Below are 19476 nucleotides of genomic sequence, written 5' to 3' on the forward strand. Positions count from 1 at the left end.
TCCTTTCTTATCTCCCTCCCTATCACATCTGAAAATGCTGTAACCTGTAAAATTAAATAGAGGAAGTGAAATAAAGAGAGGGAAAGAAAGATTGGATTCAGGGAGAGATAGATATAAAAGAGACAGAGAGAAAAAGTTTAAAAAATAAATAAAATCTGAAGCAATGAGACTCCATGTTTATAACAGTTAATTTTCAGGGCCAGAAAAGTTGTTTGACAGTAACTAAAACATATCACACCATTAAAAATTCACTTACACTTGACTGGACAAACCCTAACTTTTTCTGGCATGTTTATTGGGCACTGAGCCACATAAAGAGATATTAGGTCAGATGGCTAAAAGCTTGATCAAAGAGGTAAGTTTTAAGAAATGTCTGAAAGAAGGAAAGAAAGCAAGAGAGGGGAAGAGGTTTAGAAAGGGAATTGCAGAGCTTAAGGCCTTGGCAGCTGAAGGCACAGCTACCAATGGTGGAGCGATTAATATAAGGGGTGTTCAAGAGGCCAGAATTGAAGAAGTGCAGATATCTCAGAGGGTTACGGGTCTGGAGGAGATTAGAAAGATAGGGAGGAGCAAGGCCGTAAAGGAATTTTAAAACACGGATGAGAAATTTTAGATCGAGACTTTGCTTAATTAGGCACCAATGCAGGTCAGCGAGCAAAGGGGTGATGACGGAACAGGACTTGGTGGAAGTTAGGACATGAACAGCAGAGTTTTGGATGAGCTTAAGTTTGCAAAGTATAGAATGTGGGAGATCAGCCAGGAGTGTGTTGGGATAGCCAAGTCTGGAGGTGACAAAGGCATAGATGAGGGTATCAGCAGCAGATAAGCTGAGGCAGGACTGGAGTCAGGTGATGTTACGGAGGTGGACAGGTGGTCTTAATGATGGTGCGATATGTGGTCAGAAGCTCACCTCAGGGTCAAATATGACACCAAGGTTGCGAATTGTCTGGGTCAGTTCCAGATAGTTGCCAGAGAGAGGGATGGAGTTGGTGGCTAGGGAATGTTGCAAGTAATTCTCTGGCTACAAAAGGATAGAAACTAAAGGAACCAGATGAAGCCAGATGGTGCAGCTGGAGCTTGTGGCAGGGACCAAAAACAATGGCTTCAGTCTTCCCAAAATTTAGTCGGAGGAAGTTTCAGCTCATCCAGTCCTAGACGTTGAATAAGCAATGTGACAAATAGGGGATAGTGGAGTGGTCGAGAGAGGTGGTGGTAAGTTAGAGCTGGGTGTCGCCAGTATACATGTGGAACTTGACATTGTGTCTTCCAGTGATGGCACCTAGGAACATCATGTAGATGAGAATTATTGGGGGGCCAAGGATAGATATGTTGGGGATTCCAGAGGTAATGGTACAGGAGCAGTAAGTCATGCCATTGCAAGTAATTCTCTGGCTACGACTGGGTAGAAACCAAAGGAACTGGATGAATTTGTGAGGAGCATCCAGGAGGGCTTCTTGAAACAGTATGTAGATAGTCCAACTAGGGATGGGGCCATTCTGGACCTGGTATTGGGGAATGAGCCCGGCCAGATGGTCGAGGTTTCAGTGGGGGAGCATTTCGGGAGCAGTGACCATAATTCCATAAGTTTTAAGGTACTTGTGGATAAGGATAAGAGTAGTCCTCGGGTGAAGGTGCTAAATTGGGGGAAGACTAATTATAACAATATTAGGCAGGAACTGAAGAATTTAGATTGGGGGCGGCTGTTTGAGGGTAAATCAACATCTGACATGTGGGAGTCTTTCAAACGTCAGCTGATTAGAATCCAGGACAAGCATGTTCCTGTGAGGAAGAAAGACAAGTTTGGCAAGTTTCGGGAAGCTTGGATAACACGGGATATTGTGAGCCTAGGCAAAAAGAAAAAGGAAGCATTTGTAAGGGCTGGAAGGCTAGGAACAGATGAAGCACTTGAGGAATATAAAGACAGTAGGAAGGAACTTAAGCAAGGAGTTAGGAGGGCTAAAAGGGGTCATGAAAAATCATTGGCAAACAGGATTAAGGAAAATCCCAAGGCTTTTTATACATATATAAAGAGCAAGAGGGTAACCAGGGAAAGGGTTGGCCCACTCAAGGACAGAGATGGGAATCTATGCGTGGAGCCAGAGGAAATGGGTGAGGTGCTAAATGAGTACTTTGCATCAGTATTCACCAAGGAGAAGGACTTGGTGGATGGTGAGCCTAGGGAAGGGAGTGTAGATAGTCTCAGTCATCTCATTATCAAAAAGGAGGAGGTGTTGGGTGTCTTGCAAAGCATTAAGGTAGATAAGTCCCCAGGGCCTGATGGGATCTACCCTAGAATACTGAGGGAGGCAAGGGAAGAAATTGCTGGGGCCTTGACAGAAATCTTTGCATCCTCATTGGCTACAGGTGAGGCCCCAGAGGACTGGAGAATAGCCAATGTTGTTCATTTGTTTAAGAAGGGTGGTAAGGATAATCCAGGAAATTATAGGCCGGTGAGCCTTACGTCAGTGGTAGGGAAACTATTAGAGAGGATTCTTCGGGACAGGATTTACTCCCATTTGGAAACAAACGAACTTATTAGCGAGAGACAGCATGGTTTTGTGAAGGGGAGGTCGTGTCTTACTAATTTGATTGAGTTTTTTGAGGAAGTGACGAAGATGATTGATGAGGGAAGGGCGGTGGATGTTGTCTTTATGGACTTTAGTAAAGCCTTTGACAAGGTCCCGCATGGCAGACTGGTGCAAAAGGTGAAGTCACACGGGATCAGAGGGGAGCTGGCAAGATGGATACAGAACTGGCTCAGTCATAGAAGACAGAGGGTAACAGTGGATGGGTGTTTTTCTGAATGGAGGGATGTAACTAGTGGTGTTCCGCAGGGATCAGTGCTGGGACCTTTGCTGTTTGTAGTATATATAAATGATTTGGAGGAAAATGTAGCCGGTCTGATTAGTAAGTTTGCGGACGACACAAAGGTTGGTGGAGTTGCGGATAATGATGAGGATTGTCAGAGGATACAGCAGGATATAGATCGGTTGGAGACTTGGGCGGAGAAATGGCAGATGGAGTTTAATCCGGACAAATGTGAGGTAATGCATTTTGGAAGGGCTAATGCAGGTGGGAGGTATACAGTAAATGGCAGAACCCTTAGGAGTATTGACAGGCAGAGAGATCTGGGCGTACAGGTCCACAGGTCACTGAAAGTAGTCAAGAAGGCATACGGCATGCTTGCCTTCATCGGTCGGGGCATAGAGTATAAAAATTGGCAAGTCATGCTGCAGCTGGACAGAACTTTAGTTAGGCCACACTTAGAATATTGCGTGCAATTCTGGTCGCCACACTACCAGAAGGACGTGGAGGCTTTGGAGAGGGTACAGAGGAGGTTTACCAGGATGTTGCCTGGTCTGGAGGGCATTAGCTATGAGGAGAGGTTGGAAAAACTCGGATTGTTTTCACTGGAACGACGGAGGTGGAGGGGCGACATGATAGAGGTTTACAAAGTTATGAGTGGCATGGACAGAGTGGATAGTCAGAAGCTTTTTCCCAGGGTGGAAGAGTCAGTTACTAGGGGACATAGGTTTAAGGTGCGAGGGGCAAGGTTTAGAGGGGATGTGCGAGGCAAGTTTTTTACACAGAGGGTGGTGAGTGCCTGGAACTTGCTGCCAGGGGAGGTGGTGGAAGCAGATACGATAGCGACGTTTAAGAGACATCTTGACAAATATATGAATAGGATGGGAATAGAGGGATATGGGCCCCGCAAGTGCAGAAGGTGTTAGTTTCGGCAGGCATCAAGATCGGCGCAGGCTTGGAGGGCCGAATGGCCTGTTCCTGTGCTGTACTGTTCTTTGTTCTAATCCAGTCCCATGCAGCTGGAAGACACTTGAGATGCATTGGAGGAGGATGATGTGGACAACTGTGTCAAAGACTGCAGACAGGTCAACAAGGATGAGGAGGGATAGTTTACCACAGTCACATTGGTGTCATTTGTGACTTTGATAAGAGCCATTTCAGTATCTCACATTTTATTGCAACATTTAAGCCAGACTGTGGTAGAGCAGAAACCTGATTGGAGGGATTCAAACATAGCATTCTGGGAAAGATTGGCACAGATTTGAAAGGCAATAACATATTCAAGGTGTGTGGTGAGAAAAGGGAAGTTGGCGATGGGATGATAGTTTATAAGGACAGAGGGGTCAAGATTTGATTTGAAGGAGAGGGGGACAGTAACTGATGAGAGAGAACCATTAATAATATCAGCTAACATGGGAGCCAGGAAGGGAAGTTGGGTGGTCAGCAGTTTAGTGGGAATAGGATCAAAGATGGGTCCTGTCGGCAAAATGAGCTGTGATGGGCATGAGGAGAAAGATGAGAAAACCTAGAGAAAGATGTAAGTTCAGGGCTAGGACAGGGGGGAGCCTTAGAGGAAGTTTGGCCTGGTGGACGAGGGGAAGGGATGGAGGTGGCAGAGGTGGATGGTCACAATCGAAGTGGCAAAGAAGCCCATGAGCTCCTCACACTTGTTGGAGGTGAGAGTGGAGGAGACAGGGGAAAAGGGTTTAAGAAGATGGTTGCCTTAAAGAGAAGTCAGGGGTAATCTTTGCATTCAAGAATGATCCTGGAATAGGGCAAATCAGACAGCAATTTCCTGACTTCCACATTTTAACTGCCCATGTGTGGACAGAGGATGTTGCTTTCCAGTTTATTCCTTAACAGTGAGCACTGATAGCCTCACTGTTCTTACTGTAAAGTCTGGGCACTTGTGCATTGCAAGTCCTTTAATGATGATATTGTGAATACCAGTTTACGTAGTTGCAGTGCTCTCTGAGCAAGTCATCTATGTCGCTGAAGTCAAAGTTGGCCCTAATTCTTGGTTCTAAAGGAGTTAAGCACCAAAGGAAAATCCAGCATCACTTCAAGACCTCAAAAATCAGACTGCTGCCAACATAATCTCAATCTTTAAAGGAGCATAGAGATGCTGTGGCTTAAGTATTAGAACATATCCTAAAAGAGAGAATAATGAAACATCTAGATAGGTGTGCTTATGCTTAGAAGTCAGCATGGATTTATGGGTCAGAGTTCTTGCCGAACAAACTTATTGGAATTCTGAACAAATTACAAGCCTGTTGATAACAGAATTCCTGAGGATTGTTATACATTTAGGCTTCAGTATGACTTGTAATAGCATGCAACACAATTGCTCCACCACGTGGGAAGGCATGGAATTGGAGGTGGATTGAAATTCAACTAAAACCAGAAAAGCAAACAGTGGTTGTGGATGAAGCTACGTCAACCTAGCACAAGGTTACTTGCCAGTGGAATCAGTGCTGGGGCCATTGCTGTTTGTGGTATATTTTTAAAAGCTCATTCTCAGAAATAGACATCAGTGGCAAGACTTTCATTCATTAGCCATTCCTATTTGAAGAGTTAATAAGGTTGTGGTAGTAAAAACAAGAAATGCTGGAACCACTCAGCAGGTCTGGCAGCATCTGTGGAAAGAGAAGCAGAGTTAACGGTTTGGGTCAGTGACCCTTCTTTGGAAGGTTGTGTTAGGCCTTCTTCTTGAACAGCTACAATCTATGTGGTGAAGGTACTCCCAAAGGTAGGTCAGCATTTCCCACAATTAGGTAGCGTTCCAGAATTATGACCTCATGACAATGAAGGAATGGTGATATATGTGTAAGTCCGGTTGATGTGTGACTTGAGATAATGGTGTTAACTTGCAGCAGCTACCCTTGTCTTTCCAGGCAGTGGGTGGTTGAGGGTTTGGGAGATGCTGATGAAGAAGCCTTGGTGACTTGCTGCTGTGCATCCTGTAGAACACACTGCAACCATAGTGGGGGATGTTTAAGCTTGTGGATTGTGTGATAATGAAGCAAACTGCTTTGTCCTGGATGGTGTCGGGTTTCTTGAGTGATGTTGCAGTTGGGCACATCCAGGTAAATGGAGAGTATTCCATCACATTCCTGGCTTGTGCCTTGTAGGTGGCAGGAAAGGCTTTGGGGAGTGTGGAGGTGAGCCATTCACTGCAGAATACCCAGCATCTGACTAGCTTAGTAGCCATGACACATATGTGCCTGGTCCAGTTGAATTTCTGGTCAATGGAGACCTCTGAAGATGATGGTGGTGGGAGATTCAGCAATGGCATTAAATGGAATTAAAACACCACTCCTTGATATTCAACGGCATTACCAATGTTGTATCCCTCACTGTCAATATCCTGGGGTTACCATTGACCAGAAACTTTACTGGATCAGCCACATAAATATTGTGGCAACAAGAGTAGGTCAGAGGCTGGATTTTTTGCAGTAAGTGACTCACTTCCTGACTCCCAAAGCCTTTCCCCGCCTACAAGGCACAAGTAATGAGTGTGATAGAATGCTCTCCACTTGCCTGCATGAATGCAGTTCCAGCAACAATCAAGAAGCTTGACACCATCCAGGACAAAGCAGCTTGCTTGATTGTCACCCCATCCACAAGCTTAAATATTCACTCCCTCCACTGCCGGCACAACATAGCTGCCATGTGTGCCATCTACAAGATGCACTGCAGCAATTCGCCAAGGTTTCTTTGGCATCACCTCCCAAACCTGTGATCTCCACCACCTAGAACACCTAGCATTCAAACACCACCACTTCCAAGTTTACCTCCAAGTCTTGGAAATGCATTGCTGGTCTTTTACCATCGCTGGGTCAAAATCCTCGTACTCCTACCTAACTGCACTGTGGGAGTACCTTCACCATACCGACTGGAGAAGTTCAAGTAGGCAGCTCACCAGCTTCTCAAGGGCAATTAGAGACGGGCAACAAATGCTAAAGCAGCTGAAGATTGTTGAGTTTAGGACACTGTCCTTTGGAACTCCTGCAGCGATATCTTGGGGCTGAGATGATTGGCCTCTGATAACCACAACCATCTTATTTCATGCTGGATATGGCTCCAGCCACTGGAGAGATTTTCCCCTGAACCTCTTTGACTTCAGTTTTATTAGGGCTTCTTGATGGTACGTTTAGTCAAATACTGCCACGATATTAAGGACAATCACTCTCATCTCATCTCTGAAATTCATTTCTTTTGTCCATCTTTGGACCAATGATAAAATAAGATGTGGAGCCTGGTAGTCCTGATAGAACCCAAACTGAACATTGATGACCATGTTGAGAATGCTGCCTCATAGTACTGCTGATGATTCCTTCCATCAGTTTACTGATGATTGAGAGAAGGCTGATAGGGTCATGATTTGCTGAGTTGGATTTGTCCTGCTTTTCGTGTACAGAACCTGCCTGAGCAATTTTCCACATTGTTGTGTAGATAGCAGTGTTGCAGCTATACTGAAACAGCTTGGCTAGGTTATTAGTCCAATCCTCTGGATCACTGGTCCAATAATATAACCACGATACCCTTGCATCCTTTTTCCCCATCCCACAGGCCATTCACAAACATACAGTACAACTTTAAGTCACACATGTTTATTATTTGGTGGTTAACTGGTGGCAGCTGACCACCATCTTCTCAAGGGGAATTAGGCCTGAACAACAAATGCTGATTTTGCCAGCAATGCTCACATCCCATGAACAAGGGAAAAAAAATCAAATGGGCAAATTTGAATGAGTAGGAAGTGTTTTCATTTTAAAACGTGCAACATTTTTCAATTCCCAAAACTACTGAAGAGCACAGAGTCCTAAATTATATTTCGAGGTAGCGAAGACAATTCATTTTAGATAGATTACTGAATTCCAATGATCCTCTACTAAGAATCAAGGCATTAATATGCAATAAAAAATCAATATCTACTGAGTGCAACTGTCACAATTTGACAGTTATATTGTTATCTTTCTACTAGTAGCCAGAATGTCTTATGCTGGCATTCAGAACCTCAAACTAATTAAAGAGTCTCAGTTCTTCCCCATGCTATAAACAGCATCCTTAATCAACCTCTTTCTATTAAACCATCAGATGTATCCTTGGCCCCTTTGTCATCTACCCTTTTTGTGAATAGATAGTACAGAATAATGCAACTGATTCATTGTTAACTGTCATCAAATTCTTTAATAACATTCAGTAACATTTTGAACTTAAACCTTACCTAAAGATATAGCACGTTTGGAGAAGGTTGTCCAAAGCCTGCAACTTGATGCGGCCTCTGAGTTGCAAAAATACCAAATGGAGTCAGCCAAACTGGGACAGCAGATCATTCAACTAGAAAATGACCTCCACAACAGTCGGAAACTATACAACCAGCGAGAACAGGTGAGCAATGAAAGCAGAGAGGCAAATAGTATCATAAAGTTGTATATTCCCAAAATAATATGGAATTTAAAATGCAGTATGGCAAAACATATTTAACACTGAAAGTGCAATGTCTCTTTGTTGGCGTACAAGGATTTAAATATCAAATTATAATACATTTGAGACTACTTTCAAAGCACTAATTGATCATATTGAAAATAAATTTGAGATCATTCTTTAGTAATGGTAATATTAACTGCATGAAACTATCATCGATTGTTGTAAAAACCCATCTGGTTCACTAATGTCCTTTAGGGAAGAAAATTTGCCTTCCTTATGTGGTATGGCCTACATGTGACTTCAGACCCACAGCAATGTAGCTGACTCTTAACTGCCCTCTGAAATGGCCTAGCAAGCCAGTCAGTTGTCAAGGGCAATTAGGGTTGGGCAAACAAATGCTAGCCTTGCCAGCAATGCGCGCATCCCATGAAAGAATAAAAATAAAATTCTAGTTGTGGTGGTGAGTGTTCTCAATGGACCAATTCCTTGAATACTTACTGCACAGCTAAATATTTTTCAGGATTCTACCCTCCTTATCCCTGCACTCTCCTGAGAATTGTTCGAATCCAGCCTCTGCTGTCTAACAAATTGATTGCTTATCTAACGATGTGGAAAAAGTCATTAGCAATTTAGCATAAACATTGGTCAAAATTGATACTGGCTTGAGGCAAATTTGTGGCTAATTTGCTGTCCTAAAAGTTTCTCATTCATAATTAACTAGAAATGTAATTAAATGGGTGTTTTTGAAGTAAAGCTAAATTAACACATGCTCTAATTTTTAAAATATATCCCCATTATAGACAATAACCCGGTCCAGATATAAAGGTGCAATGTAATAATACTTGCATTTCAGAAAGCTGACTGTATGATATCATAAAGTGCCTGAGAAATGGGGAAAAACTAGTATACAACTGGGATTGATATAACTCAAGTATTGCATACAAATGGCATCCATTGTGTTGAAATATTTTTTGCTGTTTAATCATTTCATAGATACATAGCATTCATCATTTGTTGGGAAAACTATTTCATCCTAGCAACCATCCTTTGAGGGCTACGCTTTTGTTCATTTGGGTCTTGTGTCAAATATGGCTTGGATATTATTCATTTTTACGCAACTTCACAAAATAGAAACACTGCAGTTACAGGCCAGTTGGCCTGACATCAGTCATCGGGAAAGTGCTGCAATCTATTATTAAGGAAGTCCTAACAATGCACTTAGATAATCATAGTATGATCAGACAAAAACAACACGGATGTATCTACTGGGGTAGATAAAGAGGAACCAGTAGATGTAGTATACTTGGCTTTCCAAAAGGCATTCAATGAGGTGCCACACAAAAGGTTAATACGCAAGATAAGGGCTCATGGAGTTGTGGGTAATACATTCGCATGGATAAAGGATTGGTTAACGGACAGGAAGCAAAGAGTGGGGATAAACGGGGCATTTTCAAGTTGGCAGGCTGTAACTAGTGGAGTGCCGCAAGGATCGGTGCTGTCACCTCAGCTATTTACAATCAATATGAATGACTTCGTTGAAGAGACAGAGTAATGTATCTAGGTTTGCTGACGATACAAAGCTAGGTGGGAATGCAACCTGTGAGCAGGATACAAAGAGGCTGCAAAGAGCTATAGACAGGTTAAGTGAGTGGGCAACAAGGTGGCAGCTGGAGAATAACGTGGGGAAGTGTGAGGTTATTCACTTTGGTGGGGAGAATAGAAAAGCAGAATATTTTTTTAAAGGCACAAAACTTGTAAATGTTGATGTTCAGAGAGACTTGGGTATACTTGTACAACAACACAAAGTTAGCATGCAGGTGCAGCAAGCAGTTAGGAAGACAAATGACATGTTGGCCTTTATTACAAGCGGATTGGAGTACATGAGTAAAGAGGTCTTGCTACAACTATAAAGAGCTTTGGTGAGACCACATCTGGAGCACTATGCGCAGTTTTGATCTCCATATTTAAGAAAGGATATACTTGCATTGGAGGGGGTACAGTGAAGGTTCACTAGATTGGTCCCTGAGGTGAAAGGGTTGTCCTATGATGAAAGACTGAGTAAATTGGGTCTATATCCAATGAAGTTTAGAAGAATAAGAGGTGATCTCATTGAAACATACAAGATTCTGAGGGGGCTTGACAGGAGAGACACTGAGAGATTGTTTCCCCTGGCTGAAGAATTTAGAACGTGGGGGCAAAGTCTCAGGATACCGGGGCTGATCATTTAGGACTAAGATGAGGAGAAATCTCTTCACTCAAAGGGTTGTGAATCTTTGGAATTCTCTACCCCAGAAGCTTGTATCATTGAATATATTCAAGGTAGAGATGGACAGATTTTTGGTGTCTTGGAATCAAGGGATATGGGGATCGGTCAGGAAAGTGGAGTTGAAGCTGAAGATCAGCCATGATTGTATTGAATCGCAGAGCAGGCTCGAAGGGCTGTATAGTCTACTCCTGCTCCTGTTTCTTATGTTCTCATGCTATTATGATTAAATAAAGTAAACTGCTGATGATTTCTCCAATATAAACCTTTCAGTTAACTAAACTGCTTTCTGATTAAAAGTGTGGTCCAGTGTTGGTAAAGTTTTTGAAAAAGCATATGTTGGTTTTCAAAATCACTTTAGCACCAATATTAATTTCAAACCCTATCTATTAAGGTAATGAAATTGCTGCCGTGGATTCATATTTCAGGGCCATAAGCTAGATCTGCAGCAGGTCTCATAGGCCTATAGATTTATTCTTAATTCAGTTCTTCTGTGGTTGATGTGTGTTTGAAGCTGTATGTTCACTTTGATGTTTCTGATTTAAGCTTTAATGCTGTTTCTGATGGGCATGATAAACTTCTGATCCAAGTGATTAGGCATAGGTTTTGGGCCACTTAAATAATGCCCTTAGAACAGCATTTGTACTCTACATACTCTGCGTGGTTTCCTCCAAAGGCAATACAGAAGAGAGATGACCTCTTGAGGAAGTCCGAAACAGACCTGCTCCAGGCTCGTGATCGTATCAAAGGGAAGGTAACAGAAATTGAGAAGCAAGGCGCTGTGGTAAAAGGCCTCGAGATCAATCTTCAGAGGCTGGAAAAGGAAAAGCAGCAAAAAGAAAATGATAACATTTCCCTCAAGGCAGAAATAGAGCAGCTGAAACAGGATCTACAAACGAGCAACAAAAACTGCAGAGAATTTGGTAAGGCATGCTGGGATTTTTTGGTATGCTTTACAGCATACAATTTCCAATGTAATACCTCATTGATGTAACAAGACTATATCCTAATTTTCCAAACTAAAATTTCTGTTTTCTAAAAAAAAATCCAGATTATTCAAATACAACTTACATTTCCCTGAAGATTTTTCTGTATATTTTGTTCTAAATGCCTCAATGTTCTGCTCGTATGCTATTCATTATTTTTTATGTTTCATTGAGTTAACTCATATGTAAAAGGTAGCAAGTCACCTGGTATCTCACTGCAACACCTATCTCCTGGTGATATCAATGCTGGGATGGATTACGCTGTAAAAATCAGATAGCAGCTTTTAGTGAGCGCACATACACAGTAAAACGTGAAAATCTTGAAGCTGTTGCCCAAGATGTGCCCATTCAAATGTAGTGAGAGTGTGAAATTCCTATACTGACATTGTAGGTATGGACTAAACTGGGCATAAAAAGTTAAGTTGTCATTCCTTTTAACATTTTGATAACTCTTAATTACTGCCGAACAACCTCTCTGGAACTGAAAATTAACTTTTAACAAGTGTGGAGACTCATTCCTTCAGATTTTAATTATTATTAGAGTTTTTTTAACTTTCTTTTTCTGTCTCTTTTAACTCTCTCTCTTAAACCAATCTTTCTTTCCCTCTCCTTATTTCATTTTCTGTACCTGATTTGACACTGAATTCAATATTCTGATATTTCCGAGTTCAAACTGTGCTGTTCATTAACAATTCTTCAATCTGATTGATTAATTAGATAACCAGTAGTTGCTTGAGCTGTTCATCCAGGTTCAAGATGTCCTGTAGGGGATACCGCTCCATTTGGATGTCCCGCTGGCAACAAATTGCTGTGTAAAACCCTTGGAAAGTAAAACCCTGTGGACAAGTGCAAATCTAACAAATGGCTTGCGCAGTTCATTTGGTGCCCACAACAAAATCTAGCCTAATGTCACTAAGATTGACGATGTCTGTTCAACTGCCTCTGCTGCTTCTCCCCCTTCCATTTGCCCGTCAAACTAGACCTCTCACCAGGCTTACTCCCTTTCCTAGTCCCTCCTCAAAAAAACACCCTCAACTTTTCTGTCCTTGAAAGCAACTGCTCCATTGACATCCTCTCTTTCCTCTCCAATAGCCCTTGAATGTGTTCTCATCGCCATGTGTGTGCCCAGCTTTCCTGTAATTCCTTGTTTGAATCTCTTGAATCCGTTTTCCACCCATGCTACAACATTGAGATTGCCTTATTCAGAGTTAAAAATTAGATCCTCCATGACTATGCTCCATCTCTTCTTGTCCTCGCTGACCTCCCTGCAGCCATTTTGGTTCACTTAGCTATTCCAAACTCAGTTTACCAATCATAGCCACAACATCTTCAACAATAGCTTCTCTTCTTCCCCTGCATCATCTGAAATATCCTTGGCTCCTTCCTTTTGTCATCTGTTCTTTTTTTATTCATTAATGGGATGTGGGTGTCACTGACTAGGACAGCATTTATTGCCCATCCCGAATTGCCCTTGAGAAGGTAGTGGTGAGCTGCCTTCTTGAACCGCTGTAGTCCATGTGGGGTAGGTACACCCACAGTGCTGTTAGGAAGGGAGTTCCAGGATTTTGACTCAGTGACAGTGAAGGAATGGCGATATAGTTCCAAGTCAAGATGGTGTGTGGCTTGGAGGGGAACTTGCAGGTGGTTGTTTTCCATGCATCTGCTGTCCTTGTCCTTCTAGGTTTGGAAGGTGCTGTCAATGGAGTCTTGGTACATTGCTGCAGTGCATCTTGTAGATGGTACACACTGCTGCCACTCTGCGTCGGTGATGAAGGCAGTGAATGTTTGTGGATGGGGTGCCAATCAAGCGGGCTGCTTTTTCCCGGATGGTGTCGAGCTTCTTGAGTATTGTTGGAGCTGCACCCATCCACACAAGTGGAGAGTATTCCATTACACTTCTGACTTGTGCCTTGTAGATGGTGGACAGGCATTGGGAAGACAGGAGTTGTTCAGGTCAAAGAGGTAGGTTTTAAGGAGTGTCTTTAAGGAGGGAAGAGATGTAGAGAGGTGGTTTGGAGAGGAATTCCAGTGCTGTTAGGACGGGACAACCAGGATTTTGATCCAGCGACAGTGAAGGAACAGCAATATAATTCCAAGTCAGGATGGTGTGTGGCTTGGAGGGGAACTTGCAGGTGGTGGTGTTCCCATGCAACTGCTGCCCTTGTCCTAGGTTGTAGAGGTCACGAGTTTGGAAGGTGCTGTCTAAGGAGCTTTGGTGTGTTGCTGCAGTGCATCTTGTAGATGGTACACAATGCTGCCACTGTGCACCGGTGGTGGAGGGAGTGAATGTTTGTGCATGGGGTGCCAATCAAGCGGGCTGCTTTGTCCTGGATAGTGTCGAGCTTCTTGAGTGTTGTTGGAGCTGCACCCATCCAGAAAAGTGGAGAGTATTTCATCACACTCCTGACTTGTGACTTGTAGATGGTGGACAGGCTTTGGGGAGTCAGGAGGTAAGTTGCTTGCAGCAGGATTCCTAGCCTCTAACTTACTCTTATAGCCGTGGTATTTATATGGCTACTCCAGTTCAGTTTCTGGTCAATGGTAACCCTCTGGATGTTGATAGTGGGAGATTTAGTGATCGTAATGCCATTGAATGTCAAGGGGAGATGGTTACATTCTCTCTTGTTGGAGATGATCATTGCCTGGCACTTGAGTGACACGAATGTTACTTGCCACTTATCAGCCCAAGCCTGGATATTGTCCAGGTCTTGCTGCATTTCTACACGGACTGCTTCAGTATCTTGTTACGACCAAGGCGGGAGCAATGCACCGTCAATTTAGTCCCATCACTCCACAGGTAGCTGCATATTATTCAAGTTTTCCCACCAAACTGGAAAACAGCCAAATTAAACACTCTAGCAACCCCCAGAATAAAACAGACCAAACCAAGTATCTTTAGACAACAACAAATTAACAATTTATTAAACAGTAAATCTTAAACACTATTAAGATGTCTATCTCTAAAGACCTTATAACTTCTTATTTTAACCTAACTTCCCCATTCACACACATACACTCAAAAATCATGGTTAACTGATTTCTTTTGAAAAAAAAGGATGTTTTAAAAATTAGCTGTTTCTTAAGAACAAATAAATAATTAAGTCTTTGTGGGTTGCGTTTCTCATGAGTGAGGTATTCTAATGTGAAAAATAATCAAATGCTACTCGAAGTCTCCATGCGGATTTGATGAAATAGTCTCGTCAGTAGATAGGCATTCAATAGACTTCGGCTGCAACACGCATCAAGACCATCGATGAAATCCAGAAAATACAATCAGTCAAGAGAGATTCAATCTTGAAGCAAATACTTCCTGGCTTGGAAGTAAAGAAAAGGCGTTTTGTTACTTTCAGCAACACAAATGGTCCCTTCCAGAAAAATGGTTTTTTTTCGCTTTAGGCAATTAACTTGACCTGTAGCTCCTTGTAGAATTTCTGCTGAGAGAGAATAGACAGTTCTTTTCTTCAGTAGCACACCTCACTGGTGTCTGGTTCAGACCGGTTTTTGCCAGTTTTACACGTCAAATCGAAACATGATACCATGTGACCTCTCCCTCTCCTGCTGTGGCCGAACTAACAAGTGCAGCTGGCACAGCGGCGCAGTGGTTAGCACCGCAGCCTCACAGCTCCAGGGACCCGGGTTCGATTCCGGGTACTGCCTGTGTGGAGTTTGCAAGTTCTCCCTGTGTCTGCGTGGGTTTTCTCCGGGTGCTCCGGTTTCCTCCCACAAGCCAAAAGACTTGCAGGTTGATAGGTAAATTGGCCATTATAAATTGTCACTAGTATAGGTAGGTGGTAGGGAAATATAGGGACAGGTGGGGATGTTTGGTAGGAATATGGGATTAGTGTAGGATTCGTATAAATGGGTGGTTGATGTTCGGCACAGACTCGGTGGGCCGAAGGGCCTGTTTCAGTGCTGTATCTCTAATCTAATCTAATCTAATCACACTGTTCCTCAGAAGTCCAAAAGCTTCTCCCTGTCTTAAAGGTATACTGCTTTTAACAGTGTCTTAAATGCACACTGTTTTAATCCGAGGAGAAAATAAATACGGTTCCGTGATAATCTGAGGTGTCGCAAATGGTGCTGAACATTGAGCAATCATCAGCGAACATCCCCATTTCTGACCTTATGATTAAAGAAAGGTCACTGATTAAGCAGCCAAAGATGGTTGAGCCTAGGACACTGCCCTGAGGAACTCCTGCAGCAATGTCCTGGAGCTGAGATGATTGACCGCCAACAACCACAACCATCTTCCTTTGCACTAGGTGTGACTCCAACCAGCAGAGAGTTTTCCCCCGATTCCCATTGACTGCAGTTTTGCTGGTATTCCTTGATGCCAAACTCAGTCAAATTCTGCCTTGATGTCAAGGGCAGTCACTCTCACCTGACCTCTTGAGTTCAGCTCTTTTGTCCATGTTTGGACCAAGGCTGTAATGAGGTCAGGAGCTGAGTGGCCCAGGCGGAACCCAAACTGAGCATCACTGAGCAAGTTATTGCTAAGCAAGTGCCGCTTGATGGTACTGTCAACAATACCTTCCATCACTTTACTGATGGTTGAGAGTAGACTGATGGGGCGGTAATTGGCTGAGTTGGATTTGTCCTGCTTTTTGTGTACAGGACATACCTGGGCAATTTTCCACATTGACAGGTAGATGCCAGTGTTGTAGCTGTATTGGAACAGCTTGGCTAGGTGTGCGGCAAGTTCTGGAGCACAGGTCTTCAGTAATATTGCCGGAATGTTGTCAGGCCCCATATCCTTTGCAGTATCCTGTGTCTGCAGTCTTCTGATATCACAAGGAGTAAATTGAATTGGCTGAAAACTGGCATCTGTGATGCTGGGGACTTCAGGAGAAGGCCGAGATGGATTATCCACTTGGCACTTCTGGCTGAAGATTGTTGCAAATGCTTCAGTCTTATTTTTTGCACTGTTGTGTTGGGCTCCCCCATCATTCAGGATGGGGATATTTGTGGAGCCACCTCCTCCAGTCCGTTGTTCAATTGTCCACTACCATTCACGACTGGATGTGGCAGGACTGCAGAGTTTAGATCGGATCCGTTGTGGGATCGCTTAGCTCTGTCTATCACATGCTGTTTAGCACGCAGGTAGTCCTGGGTTGTAGCTTCACCAGCTTGGCATCTCAAAGAACAAAGTACAGCACAGGAACATTTGCCAATTGGCAGGAGGCTAATAGGGAGCAGGAAGTTACAAAAGAACATTGACAGACTCATTGAGTGGGTAAAAACTATAGCAGATGCAGTTCACTGTGGCAAGGTCACCCACTTTGGATCCAAGCAAGACAAATCAGAATATTCTCTTGATGTAAAAAGACCAGGAGCTGTCGAAGAGCAAAATGTGAGGGCACCGGTACAAAAAGTAATCAAAAAGGCTAATGGAGCGTTGGCCTTTATATAAAGTGGGTTGGAATATACAAGTGAAGAAACGATGCTTCGATAGTACAGAGCCTTGGTCAGACCCCATCTGGAGTACTGCATTCAGTTATTTTCAGCAATTCAAAGATATATTCCCCTTGGAGCTGGTACAGTGCTGATTCACCAGAATGATGCAAGGGCTTATAGAATCATAGAAAGTTTACGGCACAGAAAGAGGCCATTTGGCCCATCGTGTCTGTGCCAGCCAAAAACGTTCCACCCATTCTAATTTCACCTTCCAGCAGTTGATCTGTAGCCCTGCAGATTACGGCACTTGAGGTGCATATCCAGACTTCTTTTGAATAAATTGAGGGTTTCTGCCTCAGCTACCCTTTCAGGCAGTGAGTTCCAGACCCCCACCACCCTCTGGATGAAAAAAACCTTTCTTCATCTCCCCTCTAATCCTTCTACCAATCAATTTAAATCTCTGCCCCTAGTCACTGACCTCTCTGCTAAGGTAAATAGGCCCTTCACATCAACTCTATCCAGGCCCCTCAAACTTTTGTACATCTCAGTCAAATCTCCCCTCAGCCTTCTCTGTTCCAAGGAGAACAGGCTTAAAGGGTTAAGTTATGAGGATAGGTTGGATACACTTGTTTTGTATTCCCTTGAGTATAGACGGTTGACAGGTGATCAAATTGAGGTGTTTAAAACAATGAAAAGGATTATATACAGAGAAACTATTTACCCTGATAAGGAATCCAGAACAAGGGAACATAACCTTAAAATTAGAACTAGTCCATTTAGGAGTGAAATCAAGAAGCAGTTTTTGACACTAAGAGAAATGGAAACCTATAACTCTGATGCTGAGTCAGTTGAAATTTTCAAGAATATGATAAAGTTTTCCTAGGTAAGGATATTAAGGAATATGGAGAAAAGATGGTTAAATGAAGCTGAGGTACAGACTGGCTCAAGGGGCTGAATGGCCTACTCCTGTTCATATCATCCTATATTTCTATGTTCCTATTAGTTGGCTGGGTTAGATTAGCCCTGTTTTTTATGGATAAGACACACCTGGGCAATTTTCTGCATTGTTGGATAGATGTTGCCAGTGTCGTAGCTACACATCAATTCCTTGGCTGGTGGCTAGCTCTGGTGGACAGATCTTCAGCACTACAGACTGGATGCTGTCTGGGCCTATTGTCTTTGTTGTATAATCTCATGTAGACTAAACTCAATTGGCAGACACAGATATCTATGATGGGGGAAGGGGTGAGGGTCTTAGGAGAATGATGAGTAGTAACTTAAACATTATTATTTAATTACTTGATCAGCTAATTGTTTTTGTTAAAGATGACTTTGTCTCCTTATTGTTGATAGAATGTTGGTGAAAACTTTGCTAGTATTTTGGCATGAGTGTTGGAGGAGTCGAACAAACAATATTATATCCGTTAATCAATTGGTAATCTTTCAGCATGCACATTGTCACATATCTACAAACACAGAGGCCATTGTTGCCACAAAAGCACTCTAAGATGACTGAAGGTATTACATGGAGTTCAGGGTACACATGAAAAATAGTGTATACTCTGGAGTGATTTCAGAGCTGAAATCTAATTTAGAGTTCAAATAACATTTAAAAACCACTATAGCCTTCTTGTCGTGGCTTTTCAATCTCATTTGAGAACCTTAATTATATTATTACCTCCTAATATTGTATCTATTATTCTATATTTAAAGTTCTTTTCTAAACACATCTGTTGGCTTTAAAAGTAACAACAGTACAAGAAGAATACGATATAAAATATTCATAAATTTACAGTCTTACTTTTTTCATACTTTATTATTTAAATTATACATCTAGTTTACTGGGGTGAGGGTCCATACATTGTATTACAAAATCAAATAATGCACAGCTGAGACAGCATTAAGTACAAGACAGATTCTCCAAATAAAATCCTAGAAAAAGCAACTGCCCTAATATGATTGATCCAAATACTTCAGTGTTACAATTGGAGAGGAGGAGATTAATAGTCCAATTTATATCAAATCTCTGTTTACGGATCACCCCTGTACTGATGTGCATAGCATCTCCCTACCACATTCCTCAAATAAATTAATTTTAAATCAAAAGGGAAAGATGATTTCCCAATTTCTCAAGATAGTTTTCCTGCCAGCTAAAAATAGATAGCACTGAACACTTTTGGGTGGGAGAGTTGGGTGGGGAGAGTTCAGGTTCAGGGGTTTCACAGCTCAAATTTCAGGGCCCCAAAAGGACCAATAGTGGAGTCATGGGAATCTTCATTCTCCAAGTTTTAGTAAGATAGTCAAATATATACTAAAAAGGGGGCACCATGTGGACAAGCAGAAAAGGAATGCACATGGAAATCATTTCATGATTCGGTTGAAAGAATGCGTTATATTCACCAAATCTCCAAGAAAGGTCTGTTTCTTTACTCTGTTGAAAAGTAACAAATTTTAATGATATGTAAACAAATGAGCACCATTAGCTGAAAGGAAGTAGTTATCAGAATTTGTAAAATAAAATAATGATGCAAGGTCACAGACCTGAAACGTTAACTCTGCTTCTCTCTCCACAGATGCTGCCAGACCTGCTGAGTA

General features: G+C 42.5%; 1 protein-coding gene across 1 annotated transcript in view; it reads left to right on the top strand.

Moving 5' to 3' along the window:
* Nucleotides 1–19476, top strand: part of LOC137378580 (early endosome antigen 1) — a 1009825-nt gene that overhangs the window by 814814 nt on the left and 175535 nt on the right. Inside the window, exons 28-29 of the mRNA XM_068048885.1 lie at nucleotides 8042–8199; nucleotides 11178–11424. Coding sequence (XP_067904986.1) covers nucleotides 8042–8199; nucleotides 11178–11424 — 405 coding nt within the window. The remainder of the gene's footprint in view (nucleotides 1–8041; nucleotides 8200–11177; nucleotides 11425–19476) is intronic.

This window comes from Heterodontus francisci, chromosome 17 (genome assembly GCF_036365525.1).
Source record: "Heterodontus francisci isolate sHetFra1 chromosome 17, sHetFra1.hap1, whole genome shotgun sequence".
Taxonomy (NCBI): Eukaryota; Metazoa; Chordata; class Chondrichthyes; order Heterodontiformes; family Heterodontidae; genus Heterodontus; species Heterodontus francisci.